Raw genomic sequence first — 19,627 nt, forward strand, 5'->3', positions numbered from 1 at the left:
AAGTATATCTCTTTTTTATTTTTTTTAAAAACCTCCAAAGAAGAAACACTGTATGAGATCCATCTGCAGAGACCCACCGATACCCATTATACGCAAGCAAGTAGTATTCTGATATAGCTCAGTGAACAGCGGACCAAATAACATCAGTTTAAGCCGCTTTAGACTCAACTCTGCTTGAAGCAGCTTAAACATGTCAAATCCAGTCATTTCATTCAGACGCAAACAAACCTGTGACCTTCAGAAATGAACAACTTTATGAGAACTCAACTCATTACATGTCAAATGTTTGCTAACAGAAAGGCTAATGCTAAGCTTTGTACTGTGTAAAACCACCAGTATATTGTATACTTGTTGGCCAGTACTATGGTATATTTTTACACGCTGCAGATAGAGTTTGCAAAATAAATGATTATTTAATTCCTCCTCACCAACAGCAGTTTAGGAATTTTTTATCATGACATCATTCTATGTCATAATTCTACATTTTGCACCAAAGTGAACTCTGTGGATTCTGACAAAACAAAACTCAGAGTGGAGAATCATCATGTAAACGTCTCATCTCCGAGCTCACGCATTCGTTGGTGAGAAGCAGGTGAAGGATTTGAGCTCAGCTTGCTGAAGCTTCAGTCGTTGATCAGAGCCAGGATCATACTGGACAAACAGAGAAACGTTGTGTGTTAGTTCAGGCAAACCGGCACCACCATACGTCAGAGTGTGTGAGCTCACCTGTACAAGTAAATGAAGAAGCAAAGAAGGTGGTATCCCAGCTTAATCATGGCTTCCTTCATGTGGGACTTGAGTTGACCTCGGTTGTGGATCTCAGTGGGGTCAAACACACCCATGTTTCCCACTGGAACCTTTGTGTACCTGCAGGCACAGCAAAGAACACATGAGGGGGCCTCCTTGCACCCCTGACTCAACAGGAGACTAGATCTGTCATGTCTTATCTTTCACAACGCACACCTCGGATGTTCTGAACCAATTCATTTGTGTTCATTTGAATCTGGACAAAGACAAACACAAGATGGAGATTACACGATATCAGCATCTGTGAAATGCACCGATTGCAATTTTCTGGCCGATCGCCGATTTAAAAAAAATCCTGACCTGCCGATACCGATTTCTTAAAAAACTGACAGCAACACCTTCAATGTTCTAATCTTATTTTATTGAACAAAACACAATTTGTGCAACAGGTGACCCTGCAGACCTGTTTTTAGCCGCTCACCTAAATAAAGCGCACAGCAGTATTCTGCTTTCAGAGCGACTTAATGGCAGAGCAGGAGACAGTGGGCTGACTTTCAGACCTTCGCGGAGGTAGATAAGATCGGCTAATAAAATTGGCGGAAAAGACCGGTTTCATATGTAGAAATCTGCCAATCGCACAAAATTAAGGAAATCAGCGGCAATCGATCGGTGCATCCCGAGAAATACTGTTTATAAAGTCTGCTTAAGAACAAATCACATGCGTTCCATTGTTTTCAGGGTCGGAAGAAATGGTTGTACATCTACTTCTAATTTCTACTTTTGCTTTGTATCATTTTTAATACCGTTTCATTTGTGATACACCTTTATCGGTCCAGATGTCAAAGGTACTCCTGATGTTATTTGTAAGAGTTCATGATTTGCATCCATATAACATAGTTGACCATACATATGTCTAAGTCCACAAGTCAACCGGGTCCGGGAAAATCATGAAGAGCAGAAACGAAGAATCACCTTGAGATTAAGACACTTAAACAAAGAAACACTTAATTCGTGACTGAAACCTGGGTGCCGGGTAAAAAATCAGAACCCAAGAATCAATACGGTGGATGGTAACATCAAATTCACCCGTAAAGATGTTAAGGACAACAGCCCGAGACAGATGCTGCCTCGGGGTGTAAAGACAAAACACCCAGACACAAACAGAGCAACGTAGCATCTGCGTCCAGCCCAGTGAAGAATGCAGCGACCTGGACACTAGGGAGACCAAACAGCCGCTCCACAAGCGTATGTCTCAACATAGGAGAGACAAATCCTCAGGACAAGACTGCACCTGAAAGACACAGTAATGTCCAGGTGTTAGCCAGAGAGGACAGATGGTTTGAGAGCGGAGTTAAAGAAGACATTTTAGTCAAACTGGAGAAACCGTCCCTCAACAGAGGAGGAGGATTAAGACACCATCTATCAGCAGCATACAATGCAGGATTGACCTCTGTCCCCCAAATCCACAGCCCCCAGCCACACCTGGGTGCAGCTCATAATCACGGCTGTCCTGAGTGTGGTAACAACAACCGTTCATCCTCTATGACTCCAGAGGAGTCTGAAGTCCATTTCACATATTGACCAAGCAGGGATAACTGGCAAGCGAACTGAGACCCACGTTTTCAAGCGGACCAGAGTTCGCTTGTTAGCTTTCACACCTGCCCAAACAATGCGGACTATCCGAGGAAACGAAGTCTGGTCCGTTTAAAGCAGACAAAACAGCTCTTGTGTGAAAGAGACTTAATTGTACAGGTGGGTTCGGCACTTGCTTTGTCTTCTTCTCCAACATTAGTATCTGGACCCTCTACCAGTCAGTAAGAACCGAAGAAGCCCCTCAGATGAGAGGTCAAACGTCATCAACAAACCTTAAGTCCCGTTGATCCTTCGTTTTGCTCGTCATGATTAACCATACATAGCATTCCAATATTCTCTTTCTAGTTTTAAGTGAGAGATTCAAGATTCTTTATTGTCATTATGCTAACATAATAAAATCGTGTGAAGGCCCACGGCTTAAGGCACTCATAGGAACATAAAATGAAAACCAAAATCTCTCTTAAAGCAGCGATATACATACACAGAGAGCATGAGACAGAGAATCAAGCAAACAGAGCAAAGCAGCAGCAACAGGACCGGCATAAAGCGTCCCAGATCGCTACCAGGGAACGACTGCTTTCACAGCTCGGGGGAAGAAGCTGTTCCTGAGCCTCGCTGTGCTGCTTCTTATTGTCCTGAACCGCCTCCCTGGTGACCAATAGATTCCTATTAGAGTAAGTTAAATATGCCTCTTGAGATCCTTTGTATTATTTCATGATCATTATTTCGTGCAGTACGATATATTGTCACAACTTACAGATGTGCATGGTGTCTCAGACGATATCAGAATAAGCAGCAGCATAAGAATACCTATAAATGTTCCAGGTAGCTACAGGCAAGTTGAGAAGGAAGATGAACCAATGCAGTGAGACCAACATCAGCACAGCGGTGAGACCCTGGCCGAGCATTTCTGGAGTTACCCACTGTAAACACAAACAGACATTAGAATGACACCTCAAAATAATAATGAAAATAATATTTCATGACCATCTATAAATAGGAAATGAGTTTCAAATAGGATTGTTTCTCATTGTTTTCTTTGGGTGGCTCTTTAGTTTAAGTAGAAATACTGCATCAACCACCGTCGGTTTCAACAGGGAAGTATTGGTTTGCGTCCACCTCATCATTTAAACGAGCATTTGACGTGTCCAGCTTCACAAATACTGGAGCTGTTGGACCTTCAAAGGCTGAAATAATGACCAACTTGTGGGCCCATAAAAGCACCGCCACCACTACTACTGCACTTACGGTTTGTCACCTGAGGGGTCGCCACAGCAAACCAACCTTCTCCACTTCACCCTGTCCTTTGCATCGTCCTCCCCAACACCAGCCACTCTCATGTCCTCCCTCACTACGTCCATGTCTCTTCTCCTGTCCCTTCGTCCTATCACAGAGCACACCTGATACTTTCCTCCCCCCGTTCCAGTCTGCCTGCACACGATTCTTCACCTCCTTTCCACATTCTCTCCATCACTCTGCTCTGTTGACCCGAGGTACCTGAAGTCCTCTCCCTTCTTTACGTCTATTCCTTGTAGCTTCACTGTCCCCCCTGGGACCTTCTCATGTACACACATGTACTCTGTTTTACTCCTGCTCACCTTCATTCCTCTCTTTTCTAGAGCAGACCTCCACTTCTCTAGATTCTCCTCTACCTGCAGATCACAATGTCATCTGCAAACATCATATTCAGAGGAGCTTCCTGTCTCACCTCATCTGTTAGTCTATCCATCACCATGGCAACAAAAAGGGGCTCAGAGCTGGTCCCTGGTGCATCCCACCTCTACACTAAACTCCTGTTACTCCTGCTGCACACTCACTGCTGTCCTACATGTCCTGAACTACTCTGACATACTTCTCTGCCACTCCAGACGTCCTCATGCAGTACCACAGTACCTCATGCAGTACCACAGTACCTCATGCAGTACCACAGTACCTCATGCAGTACCACAGTACCTCTCTGACCCCCCTGTCCTAGGCTTTCTCTAGATCTACAAAGACACAATGCAGCTCCTCCTGACCTTCCCTGTTCTTCTCCATTGCTAGCCTCAATGCCAGGGGTGGACAATTAATTTTTCCATGGGGCCACATGAAACAGAAAATATTCTGGAGGGCCGGGCCAAAAGGCTGAACTCAATTCTGCATACTATTAATTGTATTTCTTTATAAAAAAAAAAAAAGAAGCAGTAAATAGCATTATGTACGAAGGACTTTCAACACAAACAAGACCGCAAGGGCTTTTTAGAAATACTCCTCTTAGACAGGATGTGTGACTGTACTTGTACTGTAATACATGCTACTGTGTGACTGTACTTGTACTGTAATACATGCTACTGTTTGACTGTTTGTACTGTAATACATGCTACTGTGTGACTGTACTTGTACTGTAATACATGCTACTGTGTGACTGTACTTGTACTGTAATACATACTATTGTTTGACTGTATTTGTACTGTAATACATGCTATAGTTGGACTGTACTTGTACTGTAATACATATATGTTATAATTAAGCAATGAGAAATTGAGGTTGCCTTACAAAAAATGTAATTTATTAAATTACAATACTCAAAACAATGTTAAAATAGATGTGAACGTTTTACCATTTGTGACACAGTGAACATTCACTCTAAAACACATTTTGAGTTTAATATACTGTTGTAAAGTTGTGCGACTGTGTGGTTGTTAGCCTCATAAAGACATCACAATATTGTCTCTGTGCTCCTTAAGAAAGAGACATCAAAGTGAACTGCATGAGGTAAAGTTAATGCGTGTTTATTTTGTCATTTCTAATTAACCTCAGACGGGCCGGTCAGTCAACCAGACCTGAAGCCGCACAAAGCCTGCTAAACGCTAAATGCTAAATGCTAAATGCTAAATGCTAAACGCTAAATGCTAAACGCTAAATGCTAAACGCTAAATGCTAACTGAGTCTGTGGTACTCTTCATCAGCATGAAGCCATACTGCTGCTCACAAATACTCACTTCTGTCCTTCGTCTAGCCTCAAACACCTGAACATCCTTCCTGTCTCTACTCTTCATCACTCTAACATGCTGAACATCCTTCCTGTCTCTACTCTTCATCACTAACATGCTGAACATCCTTCCTGTCTCTACTCTTCATCACTAACATGCTGAACATCCTTCCTGTCTCTACTCTTCATCACTAACATGCTGAACATCCTTCCTGTCTCTACTCTTCATCACTCTAACATGCTGAACATCCTTCCTGTCTCTACTCTTCATCACTCTAACATGCTGAACATCCTTCCTGTCTCTACTCTTCATCACTAACATGCTGAACATCCTTCCTGTCTCTACTCTTCATCACTAACATGCTGAACATCCTTCCTGTCTCTACTCTTCATCACTAACATGCTGAACATCCTTCCTGTCTCTCCTCTTCATCACTCTAACATGCTGAACATCCTTCCTGTCTCTACTCTTCATCACTCTAACATGCTGAACATCCTTCCTGTCTCTACTCTTCATCACTAACATGCTGAACATCCTTCCTGTCTCTACTCTTCATCACTAACATGCTGAACATCCTTCCTGTCTCTACTCTTCATCACTAACATGCTGAACATCCTTCCTGTCTCTACTCTTCATCACTCTAACATGCTGAACATCCTTCCTGTCTCTACTCTTCATCACTCTAACATGCTGAACATCCTTCCTGTCTCTACTCTTCATCACTCTAACATGCTGAACATCCTTCCTGTCTCTACTCTTCATCACTAACATGCTGGACATCCTTCCTGTCTCTACTCTTCATCACTCTAACATGCTGAACATCCTTCCTGTCTCTACTCTTCATCACTCTAACATGCTGAACATCCTTCCTGTCTCTACTCTTCATCACTCTAACATGCTGAACATCCTTCCTGTCTCTACTCTTCATCACTAACATGCTGGACATCCTTCCTGTCTCTACTCTTCATCACTCTAACATGCTGAACATCCTTCCCGTCTCTACTCTTCATCACTCTAACATTCTGAACATCCTTCCTGTCTCTACTCTTCATCTCTAACATGCTGAACATCCTTCCTGTCTCTACTCTTCATCGCTAACATGCTGAACATCCTTCCTGTCTCTACTCTTCATCACTAACATGCTGAACATCCTTCCTGTCTGTTCAGATCCTTCTCTCCCTCTTTACTATCTAACCTGCATACAGGTCATCATATGACCTCTGTTTGACCTTTGACCTCTACCTTTACCTTGCGTCTCGTTTCCCTGTACCCTGTTTACTCTCTTCTGTCCTCTCAATGTCCCACTTCTTCTTAGCTAACCTCTTTTCCTGTCTACACTTCTGCACTTCCTGGTTCCACCACCAGGTCTCCTTATCTCCTTTCCTTCCAGAAGACACACCCAGTCCTCTCCTACCTGTCTCCCTGATCACCTGAGCCGTTGTCTTCCAGTCTTCTGGAAGCCTCTCTTGCCCCCCCAGAGTCTGTCTCACCTCCTCTTCTTCTCCACTGGAGCCATCTTACACACCAGCAGCATATTCTGGCTGGCTCCACTCTCTCCTACCACCTGAGACATGTCCCTCAGATATTTGATACATTTTGAAACCTTCCCATCAGAGATAAACAAAAATGTTGATTTGATCTCATAATCTCATTTCATCCCGACTCCAAGGGGACTTTTTTTCTTGGTGCATTCGAGATCTGCTCTAGTTCTTGGGCGCACTGACAAACACAAGAAGCACTTACTTTGTTCAGCTTGGAGCAGCAGGCCCTGGCGTTGATGTAGTCACATTCTAGATCGGACAGAGTGATGATCTGACTTCAAAGTCGAGGAGCCAAGATACACGTTACAACTCCTTTCATCTTCATTTGACAAGTCATCCATTCTCAGTTGTACTGCTGTATTTCAGTTGTCGGTGCAAAACAGATTTGTAGCACTTCAGTCAGAAAGTATGCAAGGTAGCACTAAAAAACCAGAGTCACCGGACTTATGCCGAAGGTTAAACCATCAACCCTCCTTCATTCAGGTGCCGAAGGTTAAACCATCAACCCTCCTTCATTCAGGTGCCGAAGGTTAAACCATCAACCCTCCTTCATTCAGGTGCCGAAGGTTAAACCATCAACCCTCCTTCATTCAGGTGCCGAAGGTTAAACCATCAACCCTCCTTCATTCAGGTGCCGAAGGTTAAACCATCAACCCTCCTTCATTCAGGTGCCGAAGGTTAAACCATCAACCCTCCTTCATTCAGGTGCCGAAGGTTAAACCATCAACCCTCCTTCATTCAGGTGCCGAAGGTTAAACCATCAACCCTCCTTCATTCAGGTGCCGAAGGTTAAACCATCAACCCTCCTTCATTCAGGTGCCGAAGGTTAAACCATCAACCCTCCTTCATGCAGGTGCCGAAGGTTAAACCATCAACCCTCCTTCATTCAGGTGCCGAAGGTTAAACCATCAACCCTCCTTCATTCAGGTGCCGAAGGTTAAACCATCAACCCTCCTTCATGCAGGTGCCGAAGGTTAAACCATCAACCCTCCTTCATTCAGGTGCCGAAGGTTAAACCATCAACCCTCCTTCATTCAGGTGCCGAAGGTTAAACCATCAACCCTCCTTCATTCAGGTGCCGAAGGTTAAACCATCAACCCTCCTTCATTCAGGTGCCGAAGGTTAAACCATCAACCCTCCTTCATTCAGGTGCCGAAGGTTAAACCATCAACCCTCCTTCATTCAGGTGCCGAAGGTTAAACCATCAACCCTCCTTCCCTGCAGAACTTTAAATGTGGAGACAGACAAGGTTTGCTCTCAGCTGCTTCAGGTCTGTGCTGCGGAACTCAGAGAACTCCTCAAACACGTCTGGGAAAAGATCCGGAACAGATGCAGCACTCCACTTCACACAGTGTTCACAGAGTGTTCACAGAGTGTTCACAGAGTGTTCACACAGTGTTCACAGTGTTCACAGAGTGTTCACAGAGTGTTCACAGAGTGTTCACAGAGTGTTCACACAGTGTTCACAGAGTGTTCACAGAGTGTTCAGAGTGTTCACAGAGTGTTCACAGAGTGTTCACACAGTGTTCACAGAGTGTTCACAGAGTGTTCAGAGTGTTCACAGAGTGTTCACAGAGTGTTCACAGAGTGTTCACAGTGTTCACACAGTGTTCACAGAGTGTTCACACAGTGTTCACAGAGTGTTCACAGAGTGTTCAGAGTGTTCACAGAGTGTTCACAGAGTGTTCACACAGTGTTCACAGAGTGTTCAGAGTGTTCACAGAGTGTTCACAGAGTGTTCACACAGTGTTCACAGAGTGTTCACAGAGTGTTCACAGAGTGTTCACAGAGTGTTCACAGAGTGTTCACACAGTGTTCACAGAGTGTTCACAGAGTGTTCACAGAGTGTTCACACAGTGTTCACAGAGTGTTCACAGAGTGTTCAGAGTGTTCACAGAGTGTTCACAGAGTGTTCACACAGTGTTCACAGAGTGTTCACAGAGTGTTCAGAGTGTTCACACAGTGTTCACAGAGTGTTCACACAGTGTTCACACAGTGTTCACACAGTGTGAACAGTGTTCACAGAGTGTTCACAGTGTTCACAGAGTGTTCAGAGTGTTCACACAGTGTTCACAGAGTGTTCACAGAGTGTTCACACAGTGTTCACAGAGTGTTCACACAGTGTTCACAGAGTGTTCACACAGTGTTCACAGAGTGTTCACAGAGTGTTCAGAGTGTTCACAGAGTGTTCACAGAGTGTTCACACAGTGTTCACAGAGTGTTCAGAGTGTTCACAGAGTGTTCACAGAGTGTTCACACAGTGTTCACAGAGTGTTCACAGAGTGTTCACAGAGTGTTCACACAGTGTTCACAGAGTGTTCACAGAGTGTTCACAGAGTGTTCACACAGTGTTCACAGAGTGTTCACAGAGTGTTCAGAGTGTTCACAGAGTGTTCACAGAGTGTTCACACAGTGTTCACAGAGTGTTCACAGAGTGTTCAGAGTGTTCACACAGTGTTCACAGAGTGTTCACAGAGTGTTCACAGAGTGTTCACACAGTGTTCACACAGTGTGAACAGTGTTCACAGAGTGTTCACAGTGTTCACAGAGTGTTCAGAGTGTTCACACAGTGTTCACAGAGTGTTCACAGAGTGTTCACACAGTGTTCACAGAGTGTTCACACAGTGCACGGACCTGTGCCACATCCAGAAGCTTCCACAGCAGACAGCGGGGTGCGTCAGGGCAGCGCAGGAGAGAGTCACCCGAGACCACATCACAGCACAGAGGTCAGGGGTCACTGTGTAAAGGACACAACCGGTATAACAGCACAGAGGTCAGGGGTCACATGTTTTTTTTATACTTTTCATATTTTACTATTTCTGTTTACCGTGTGTGTGAGTGCCTTGACTCTCCAAATAAAAGATCAATTACTGTATTTATCTGTTTATCCATCTCCTTTGGCAACCATGACTTCACAATTCAATCACATGCAGTTAGTGTGGTTTGAGTATTCAACGGATCTAATGCAGGGGTCCCCAACCACCGGGCCGCGACCCGGTACCGGTCCGTGAGGCATTTGTTACCGGGCCGCAAAGAAAGAACAACTAATGTATACAATTTCCGTTGTATCGATTATTAGCGTCTAAAAGGTGTTTTATTTTGAAAAACGACCGGATTTTCTCCAACGTAACAATCGCGTCTTCATACGTTGCTAAAAAAAAAACAGCCGTGAACTCGCGAAAATTAATAAAAAGAAACAAAAGTATTTGGAGAGCTTCTTTGCTACGGAAAAAAGTCCTGCTGAGGAGGAAGAAGAGGAGGAAGAAGAGGAGGAAGAAGAGGAGGTGATGACCTCCAAGAAGAGAAATCAGGACTAAGACTTAAAACTCGGTTTATAAACAGCTGATTCGCTCCGTTAACGAGCAATGAAGGGTTCAAAACTGCTTCGGCACAGAGACCAAGAACCCTGATTAAAAGACAAGAACCCGGATTAAAAGACCAGAACCCGGATTAAAAAACAAGAACCTGGATTAAAAGACAAGAACCTGGATTAAAAACCAAGGACCCGGATTAAAAAACAAGAACCTGGATTAAAAAACAAGAACCTGGATTAAAAGACAAGAACCTGGATTAAAAAACAAGAACCTGGATTAAAAACCAAGAACCCGGATTAAAAGACAAGAACCTGGATTAAAAACCAAGGACCCGGATTAAAAAACAAGAACCTGGATTAAAAAACAAGAACCTGGATTAAAAGACAAGAACCTGGATTAAAAAACAAGAACCTGGATTAAAAGACAAGAACCTGGATTAAAAGACAAGAACCTGGATTAAAAGACAAGAACCCGGATTAAAAAACAAGAACCCGGATTAAAAGACAAGGACCCGGATTAAAAAACAAGAACCCGGATTAAAAGACAAGAACCTGGATTAAAAAACAAGAACCTGGATTAAAAGACAAGAACCCGGATTAAAAGACAAGAACCCAGATTAAAAGACAAGAACCCGGATTAAAAGACCAGAACCCGGATTAAAAAACAAGAACCTGGATTAAAAAACAAGAACCTGGATTAAAAAATAAGAACCCGGATTAAAAGACAAGAACCCGGATTAAAAGACAAGAACCCGGATTAAAAGACAAGAACCCGGATTAAAAAACAAGAACCTGGATTAAAAGACAAGAACCTGGATTAAAAAACAAGAACCCGGATTAAAAGACAAGAACCCGGATTAAAAGACAAGAACCTGGATTAAAAGACAAGAACCCGGATTAAAAGACAAGAACCCGGATTAAAAGACAAGAACCCGGATTAAAAGACAAGAACCTGGATTAAAAGACAAGAACCCGGATTAAAAAACAAGAACCCGGATTAAAAGACAAGAATGTGGAATTTATGAAACAAAGAACCATGAAGGACAGAAGTAATTATTGGGACAACAATTTATGGTGAGTAGATATTGTGTAATTATTAAATATTTATTTAATAGTTATTGCAAGTGCATAATATAAAGTTTATTGGTAAGATTATATTCATCTATTCATTCTCCCCCCCCCCCCCCCGGTCCGCGAAAAAATGTCACGGCATGAAACCGGTCCGTGGCAGGAAAAAGGTTGGGGACCGCTGATCTAATGGATCTAATGGATCTAATGGATCCTTCCGTTACGACACAGAACTATCTCCTGCTGCATTAAATAACGTAACACACTCCGCAGTTTGCGTAACGTTCGCGTCTCGTTAACGTAACACACTCCGCAGTTTGCGTAACGTTCGCGTCTCGTTAACGTAACACACTCCGCAGTTTGCGTAACGTTCGCGTCTCGTTAACGTAACACACTCCGCAGTTTGCGTAACGTTCGCGTCTCGTTAACGTAACACACTCCGCAGTTTGCGTAACGTTCGCGTCTCGTTAACGTAACACACTCCGCAGTTTGCGTAACGTTCGCGTCTCGTTACGTAACACACTGCGTAAAGGGAGGACTCGAGTAAAACACAAACCTCAAAGGATACAAAGTAGACCGAGAGGAAAATAAGAGCGCAGCAATCCACAAGTGACAAGATGAACACTGCCGCCTCCATTTCTGATTTTCCGACGGTGGTTTGTTTCTTTTACGACAGCTGAGCCGCCTTTCCGGCTTCAACCCGCGTGCAAGGCGCCACCTAGCGGATCGGAGTTTTGACATAACGAGAAGACGCCGCATCCGGTAATGGAATCTGTTCGGCAGGCGCAGTGAAGCGCATTAATCGATCAGCGCATTAATCGATCAGCGCACCGGCTGAACACTAAACTGATCTTAATGCGGGTTTTTTCTGAAACATGGTCCGGCGTGTTTTAATATTCAAAGCGGGTTTAACAGTCATAGAATATTCTGATATGTGATGCATAAGTAGTTTGCAAAATACAAGATATGTATAAATACATTCTATATAAATACACACACACACACACATTAGGTACATTGTGTTCTACTCCGCTATTTTAATGAGTTGAAAAATTAAGAAAAACGGCTCCCCTGATTGGTTCGTGAGACAGACACCATCTCTATGTTCAAGAGTAGATTAAAGACTTTCCTTTTTAACAAAGCTTATAACTAATCGATACAGTAATCAGTATAATCAATATGCTGTCATTAGGCAGCACTGGTGGCTTAACATCATGACACACTGAGCTCCTCCCTTTCTATCCATCTCCTTGTTTTTGACTCTCCTCCGACCTGCCCCCCCCCCCCCCCCCCTCCCTCTCCCTCCCTCCAGCCGGTCAGACAGATGGCCGTCCACCATGAGCCTAGGTTCTGTCCAAGGTTTCTGCCCGTTAAAGGGAAGTTTTTCCTTGCCTCCGTTGCTCTTGTGGGTCAAGTTGGGTTCTGTGTTTCCCTGCTAATCCTGTAAAGCCTTGAGACGACTTCCTGTTCTGATCTGGAGCTACAGAAATAAAACTGAACTGAATTGAATTGTTTCAATACTTTATATATCCATATATAAGATATAACACAATAAATAGAAGTTATATATGAGCAACATATATATATAATTCAACAATGAATCATAAAAGCATAGTGGCAGAATTGACATTGAAGCTTTACAACAGATGGGAGCATCTTATGAACTCCATGAATCAACCCAAACAACATCATTGATTATATTATTAGTGTTGATAAAAAACAAATAAGAACGGCGCCTTCGGCCTTTGGGCACTGCAACACTCGACAAAGGCATAAAATCAATGAAAAGGAATTTTATTAGTGCAAGAATTTCACATTTGATCTGTATCGCTCTCTGAGTCTGTGGACCTGGGGCGTCCCCCGTCCCCCGTCCCCCGTCGTCCCCTGCCTCGTCTCTCATTACATGTGTTCACTGTTGTTGGGTGAGATACTTCACCTGTGTGTGTGTGTGTGTGTATGTGTGTGTGTGAATGTAGTTAGCGAGTGAATGTCGGTGGTGGTCAGGAGGGCAGCCTAGCTCCTGTCAGTCTGCCCCGGGGCAGATACAGCCGCCCCGGGGCAGATGATGAATGAATATATTTATTAGATAGAATGTTAGAGTACAAGTACAGTCACACAGTAGCATGTATTACAGTACAAGTACAGTCAAACGTCCTGTCTAAGAGGAGCATTTCTAAAAAGCCCTTGCGGTCTTGTTTCCGTTGAAAGTCCTTCGTACATAAATCATCCACAATTAACAATACAAATAAAAATAAAACCAATATTAAATTACACAATTGATGCAACGTAACATTAGAAAAACGTCTGTACGTGAGTTGAAAGAAGATATGTCACAACTGCAAAAAAGAACTACAGCGGCAGAGGAACGTATTAGTGCTAACGAAGACTCCGCTAAGCGCTATGAGCGGGCTCTGAGACACCTGCTACACAGAGAAATGGACCTGACTGCCCGATGCGAAGAGATGCAAAACCGACAAAGACGAAACAATATAAGAATTTATCAAGTAGCTGAAGAGAGCGAAGGAAGAGACGTTAAGATCTTTGTACACGAGCTGCTCAAATCTGTTCTTCGACTCCCCTCTGAGCTAAACATCGTCATTGAAAGGGCACACAGAGCTCTCACTGCCAAGCCCAAGAGCCCCGATGCTGCCCCACGCTCGCTAGTCGTTAGGTTTTTGGATTTCTCAGTTAAAGACATTATACTGAGACAAGCCTGGGAGCAGAGAAAAGTTATATATAAAGAAAGACAGATCTACTTTGACCACGATTTCTCTCCCGAGCTGCAGAAGAAGAGAGCACTGGTGCGGGATGTAGTAAAACAGCTAAAGCTGAAGAAGATCCAGGCCAAGTGTATATTCCCTGCACAACTGAGAGTGTTTCTGGAGAATGGAGTGAAGACCTTCGCGACATTGACCGACGCTCTACCATCACTAACGGAGCTGGGGGTGCAGACCAGAGTGGACGAGAGGGAGCGCCTGGAGACGGAGTTGTTCCGAGATGGAAGGAGAGCGAGCAGAGGCCCAGCGACACTCTCCCACACCGAGTTCAAAGCTTTCTTCAGCACCGAGGACGGATAAACTATTTTTATTAATATAAGTTAGAAGAATAAAAAACAAGATTTTCATTTAAGGACGGGATGTGCAGAGCATCAAGGGGGGGACCACTTAAGCCGCAACGTGCCGCTCTTTGAGCGGCTGGACGACAGCGGCTACACACGATGTGTTATTCCCGTGGAGGACCGGTCACCAACCTCCGCCCCAGAACCATCAGGGACTGGGTTACTGTCGGGTTATCCAGTTGGGTATGTGGAAGCCTATATCATTCTTTTTGTTGTTTTCTTTGTTTTTTGTTTATTATTATTATTTACAAATGTTATTTTGTCAATGAGACTTAGTTTGGGCAATTATTCTATTATATGTAATGATTTATCTGCAGTGACAAATATGTTTGAAACAAGACATGGTTTAATTATACTAAAAATAAAAAGTGATGGATAATGTAATCTGTGTTACTTATAATGTCAAAGGCTTGGGAAACCCGATTAAAAGGAAAAAAGTGCTAAATCAGCTGAATAAATGTAAATGTGCCATAGCGATGCTTCAGGAGACACATCTCTCTGAACAAGAACACATGAAGATGAGGAGAGATTGGGTCGACCAGCAGGATAGCGCCTCATATGGGAGGAAAAGAGGAGTGGCAATTCTGTTTAATAAATCAGTTTATTTTTGTCATGAAAAAACCTTCAGGGACAAAGAGGGGAGATATATTATGGTTATAGGTTGTATAAGTGGAATAAAACTAACTTTATTTAATTTATATGCCCCAAATGAGGAAGGTCCTAATTTTTTTAGAGACATGGCAGCACTGATAGCTGACAAAGCCGAGGGAATTGTCCTAATAGGGGGAGACTTTAACTGTGTTTTGAAAGGATCTATAGACAGACTCCCTTCTGACTTTGGCCCAATCTCCAGGACGACTCTTAGTCTTTGTGCTCTGATGGATGAGCTGGGTTTGATTGATGTTTGGCGACGGCTGCATCCGCGGGAAAAAGACTTTACTTTTTTTTCACATGTACATGGCAGCCATTCTAGGTTAGATATGTTTTTGATGTCTGGGGCAGATTCCCACAGCGCTACCCAGTGGAGTATAGAAGCAATCACCATATCGGACCATGCTCCAGTCTGTTTGAAACTAAAGTTGAGTAAAAATAATAACTTTAAATATTGGAGAGCTAATGTATCTATATTAAATAATAAAAGCATTCAACAAGAAATTAAAAGAGGTATAACAGAGTATATTGAATTTAATGATAATGACACAGTATCTCCGTCCATATTATGGGAGGGAGCCAAGAGCGTCCTGAGGGGAAATATTATTTCAATTTCTTCAAGATTAAAAAAAGAAAGACTTTCTGAACAAATTGAATTGGAAAACAAAATTAGAAAGTTGGAAAAAGAATACCAAAGACTACAAAATAATGTTACACTGAATGAGTTGAAAGTAAGTAGGCAGAAATTAAATGATTTATTAACCTATAAAGCAGAAGGGCAGCTTCGATTCACAAATCAAAAGTACTATGAACAGGGCAATGGAGCATTTCAACTGCGAAAACTACAATCAAGTAGAGTGGTTCACAAAATCAAGTGTCCAAGCACAGGGGACATTTTACTGCAACCTGAGAATATCGCAAAAGCATTTGCTACTTACTACCAGGAATTATATACAGAAGAAAGCTGTCCAAATAAAAAAGAAAATACTGATAAACTTCTAACTCTATAGAGCTTACCAAACTGACTGAAGAGGAAGCTGATCTCTCAACGGGTCCAATCACTAAAGAAGAAATAGAAAATAGCATTTTAAAACTTAAAAATAATAAAGCTCCAGGAGTGGATGGTCTTCCAGGAGAATACTACAAAATGTTTGAGAAGGAATTTACGCCACTTTTGGATAAAGTTTATAATTATGCTTTGGCAGAGGGTGATCCTCCTCAGTCATGGTCTGAAGCTATTATTAGTGTTATTCACAAAGAAGGCAAAGACCCAACTCTATGTATGTCTTACCGCCCCATCAGCCTCCTCTGTGTTGATCTCAAAATACTTACTGCCATCATTGCAAACAGAATACAAAAAGTTATAAGAAAGCTTGTTAAACCTGATCAAACAGGTTTTATTACTAACAGACAGGGATCTGATAATGTTCGAAGGGCATTAAACCTTCAAACAGAGGCGCAGGGAAGGAGCCCCCCATCGATGCTTCTTAGTTTGGACGCTGAGAAGGCGTTTGATCGGGTGGACTGGGGATTCCTCCAACAGACACTGAGACATATGGGTTTCAACAATAATTTTATTAAGTGGGTTCAAACCTTTTATAAAAACCCAAAATCACGAGTGAGGGTAAATGGCTATTGCTCAAATTTCTTTTCATTGGGACGTGGTACTAGACAGGGGGAAGTTCTGTCTCCCTCATTATTTGCTCTGAGTATAGAACCATTAGCCGAAATGATTAGATCCAATCCTCTTATACAGGGAATAAGAGATAACACTAATGTCCAGCATAAACTGTCGCTTTTTGCTGATGATATTTTATTATTTCTGGAGAATCCTATCATTTCCGTCCCAGCCCTGATCCATAGTCTTAATGAATATAGCACAGTATCAGGTTATAAAATCAATACACACAAATCAGAAGCATTAATGATCACTGGAAATTGGCCGTCACAGCTGGATAATCTTGTTTCATTCAGACACTCCGAAAAGGGGTTCAGATATCTTGGCGTAATTCTTACCCCTAAAATCAAACAGCTGTTCTCATCAAATTATGATAAATTATTGAAAGACATAAAAAATGATCTAAATAGATGGGATATACTTCCAATTTCTTTTTTTGGGAGAATTGCATGTATAAATATGAATATTCTTCCTAGATTATTATTTCTGTTCCAAAATCTTCCTGTCTTCATACCACAATCCTTTTTTAAGTTACTGGATAAATTGATGTTAAAATTTATTTGGCAGAATAAAAGACCAAGAATACGCCTGAAAGTTTTAATGTCTAGCAAGGAAAATGGGGGCCTAAGATTACCTAATTTTAAACTGTATTATTGGGCAGCCCAAATAAAAGCAATAGCATCATGGATTATTAGTGACCCAGAAACACAGTGGGTGTCTATGGAGAAGAATTCATTGTCGGGGATTCCCCTTTCCAGTCTTCCATTTCTGAGCCCGCAATCTCAGAAAAAAATGAACATATCAAATTTATGGGTTAAACAAACATTACAGATATGGAACAAGACACAAAAACAGCTGAAGGGGAAGGTTGTCTGATCCCGAGCGATGGCTATAAATAGAAACATTGAGTTTCTCCCTTCTTTATCAGATGGTGGATTTGGGAGACGGGCTGAGAGGGGGCTCATCACAGTGAATCAACTGTTTGAAGGAAATGTATTTAAAACTTTTGCCCAACTAGGAAGTAAATTTGATTTGCCATCAAGTGATTTGTACATGTACCTGCAGATAAGAAGTTATATCACAAAACATTCTGACTGGGAAGATATTTTAAGAGAACCAACAAACATAGAGAAACGTTTTATAAATCTGGTGGAAAAGGGTGGAGTAATGAAAAAACAAGTGTCATTGATTTACCAACAGCTGCTGATTGATATCATGGACAATACTCAACATATTAAACAACAATGGGAATTGGAGTTAAATGTCACATTAGACGAGGTTTGGCAAAGTATTTGTTCTGGCTGTCACAGGGGGGTGGGCAGTCAGGTTTGGAAAGAATTTGATTGGAAGATGAAAATGAGATTCTTCACAACGCCTTTAAAATCTTTCCTCATCAAATGTAGCACAAGCGACAAATGCTGGAGAAACTGGACCTGTGGGAGACAAACACACGTCTTTTGGGACTGTCCTATTATTCTTAACTTCTGGAAAAACTTTCAATTTACATTGAGAACAGTAATTAAAATCAATCTTTCAATGGACCCTTTGGTTTTCTTGTTGGACATTTTCCCAGACAGTTTATCCCAGGATCAAAAATTTACACTCCGTCTCTTGCTAATGACTGCAAGGAAAATTTTAACAATCTGCTGGATGAAACCTGAACCACCTACAAAAAAATAAGACAAGTATACTCTATGGAACAATTGACTGCACAATTACGGTTACAAACACCTGTCTTTGAAAGAAAATGGGATTTAATCAAGAACTTTCTCAATGTCACAAACCAGCCTTCATTTTAAGTTATTGCAATGGTAATTCATTTATGTTGTGTAATGCCCGGTCTCAGAACACTGTTTGTAGTAGCTTTTTTTCTTTTTTTGTTTGTTTGTTTGTTTGTTATTTATTTTTTGTTATTTATTTATTTATTTATTTATTTATTTATTTTATTTTATTATTATTATTATTATTATTATTATTATTTGTACTTGTTGTTTCGTTTTGTTTGTTTTTTCTGTGAATAAAGTTCAAGAAAAAAAAAAAAGAAAAAAGAAAAGAAAATGATTTTACACCGCCAGTGCAAACTAACAATTAATCTAAAATAAATTACACCACTGATGCAAAATGACAATGAATGCCAATAAATAACTTACATAAATTACAATAAATTACTAAGGCAATTAATACGTGCAACGTAGGTGGACAAAAAAATACAGCCGCCCCGGGGCAGATACAGCCGCCCCGGGGCAGATACAGCTGTGGCTACAGTAAAGCGTCTTTGAGTGTCCAGAAAGGTGCTCTATAAAACCAACGCATTATTATTGTGATCTGTTTTATGTTTTCATGCAATGTTTCACAGAAATTAGCCTTTGCCTATAATCTGGCATATTTACGCATTTTAATATGTTCATTAATATGTACTGTCCCTATTTAAATAAATAAATAATAATAAAAATATATTATTGGATAGCCTATACTGGGTCATTTATTGTAATTTTTTCTTCCCCTTTCTAAACTTGTCTGCATTTGTGCTCCAGAGTGACAACATTCATGAAGTCAGTCACTGCTAGAGTTCTGTGCACTTTTATTTTTATTGTGATTGTGTCACCGCCCTCTTGGCAGACTAGCCTATTCATATTTTATTAACTTTAATTTAGAAGGCTGTGAAACATGGAAGCAACAAGACAGACAGACAAAAAGGGACAAACAAACAGTGTTCTGAGGAGATATACTCAGATGTGATTTCTAAGATCCAGCAGGTGGCAGTATTGAGCAACACGAGGCCTCGTCGACAGCAACATCGACGCTCTGAAGACGAACCAGCACGAACTCAACGATGGCCTGCAGAGTGATACAGAAGGGAAACGTCCAGGACTGCATGCGCTCCGGAGCAATAACCATTTGGCATGGAATAGAGGGCGGGGTCAGGTTTTAAGGAGTGGCTGCTGG

The 19,627-nt window shown here is 41.8% G+C and overlaps 1 protein-coding gene across 1 annotated transcript; it reads right to left on the bottom strand.

Annotated features, from left to right (window-relative positions):
- cnih4 (cornichon family member 4) lies at positions 1 to 11,877 on the bottom strand. Its single transcript, XM_068760045.1, has 5 exons — positions 11,803 to 11,877; positions 7,056 to 7,124; positions 3,151 to 3,263; positions 727 to 867; positions 1 to 651 (listed from the first exon to the last, which is right to left on the bottom strand). Exons 1-5 carry the CDS (start codon positions 11,869 to 11,871, stop codon positions 624 to 626), a joined length of 420 nt encoding a protein of 139 aa, XP_068616146.1. The 5' UTR covers positions 11,872 to 11,877; the 3' UTR covers positions 1 to 623.
- Between the last annotated feature and the right edge of the window lie 7,750 nt (positions 11,878 to 19,627).

The sequence above is a fragment of the Brachionichthys hirsutus genome, chromosome 3 (genome assembly GCF_040956055.1).
Source record: "Brachionichthys hirsutus isolate HB-005 chromosome 3, CSIRO-AGI_Bhir_v1, whole genome shotgun sequence".
NCBI classification, from domain to species: domain Eukaryota; kingdom Metazoa; phylum Chordata; class Actinopteri; order Lophiiformes; family Brachionichthyidae; genus Brachionichthys; species Brachionichthys hirsutus.

What these genes read in the sequence shown, in the direction of transcription:
- cnih4 (XM_068760045.1), bottom strand. Translation starts at nt 11,871, where the DNA reads ATGGAGGCGGCAGTGTTCATCTTGTCACTTGTGGATTGCTGCGCTCTT. An exon ending in GCTACCTGGAACATTTATAG is followed by an intron (nt 868 to 3,150) that starts GTATTCTTATGC and finishes CTGTGCCTGCAG; the next exon opens with GTACACAAAGGTTCCAGTGG. An exon ending in TTCTTCATTTACTTGTACAG is followed by an intron (nt 652 to 726) that starts GTGAGCTCACAC and finishes CTGTTTGTCCAG; the next exon opens with TATGATCCTGGCTCTGATCA.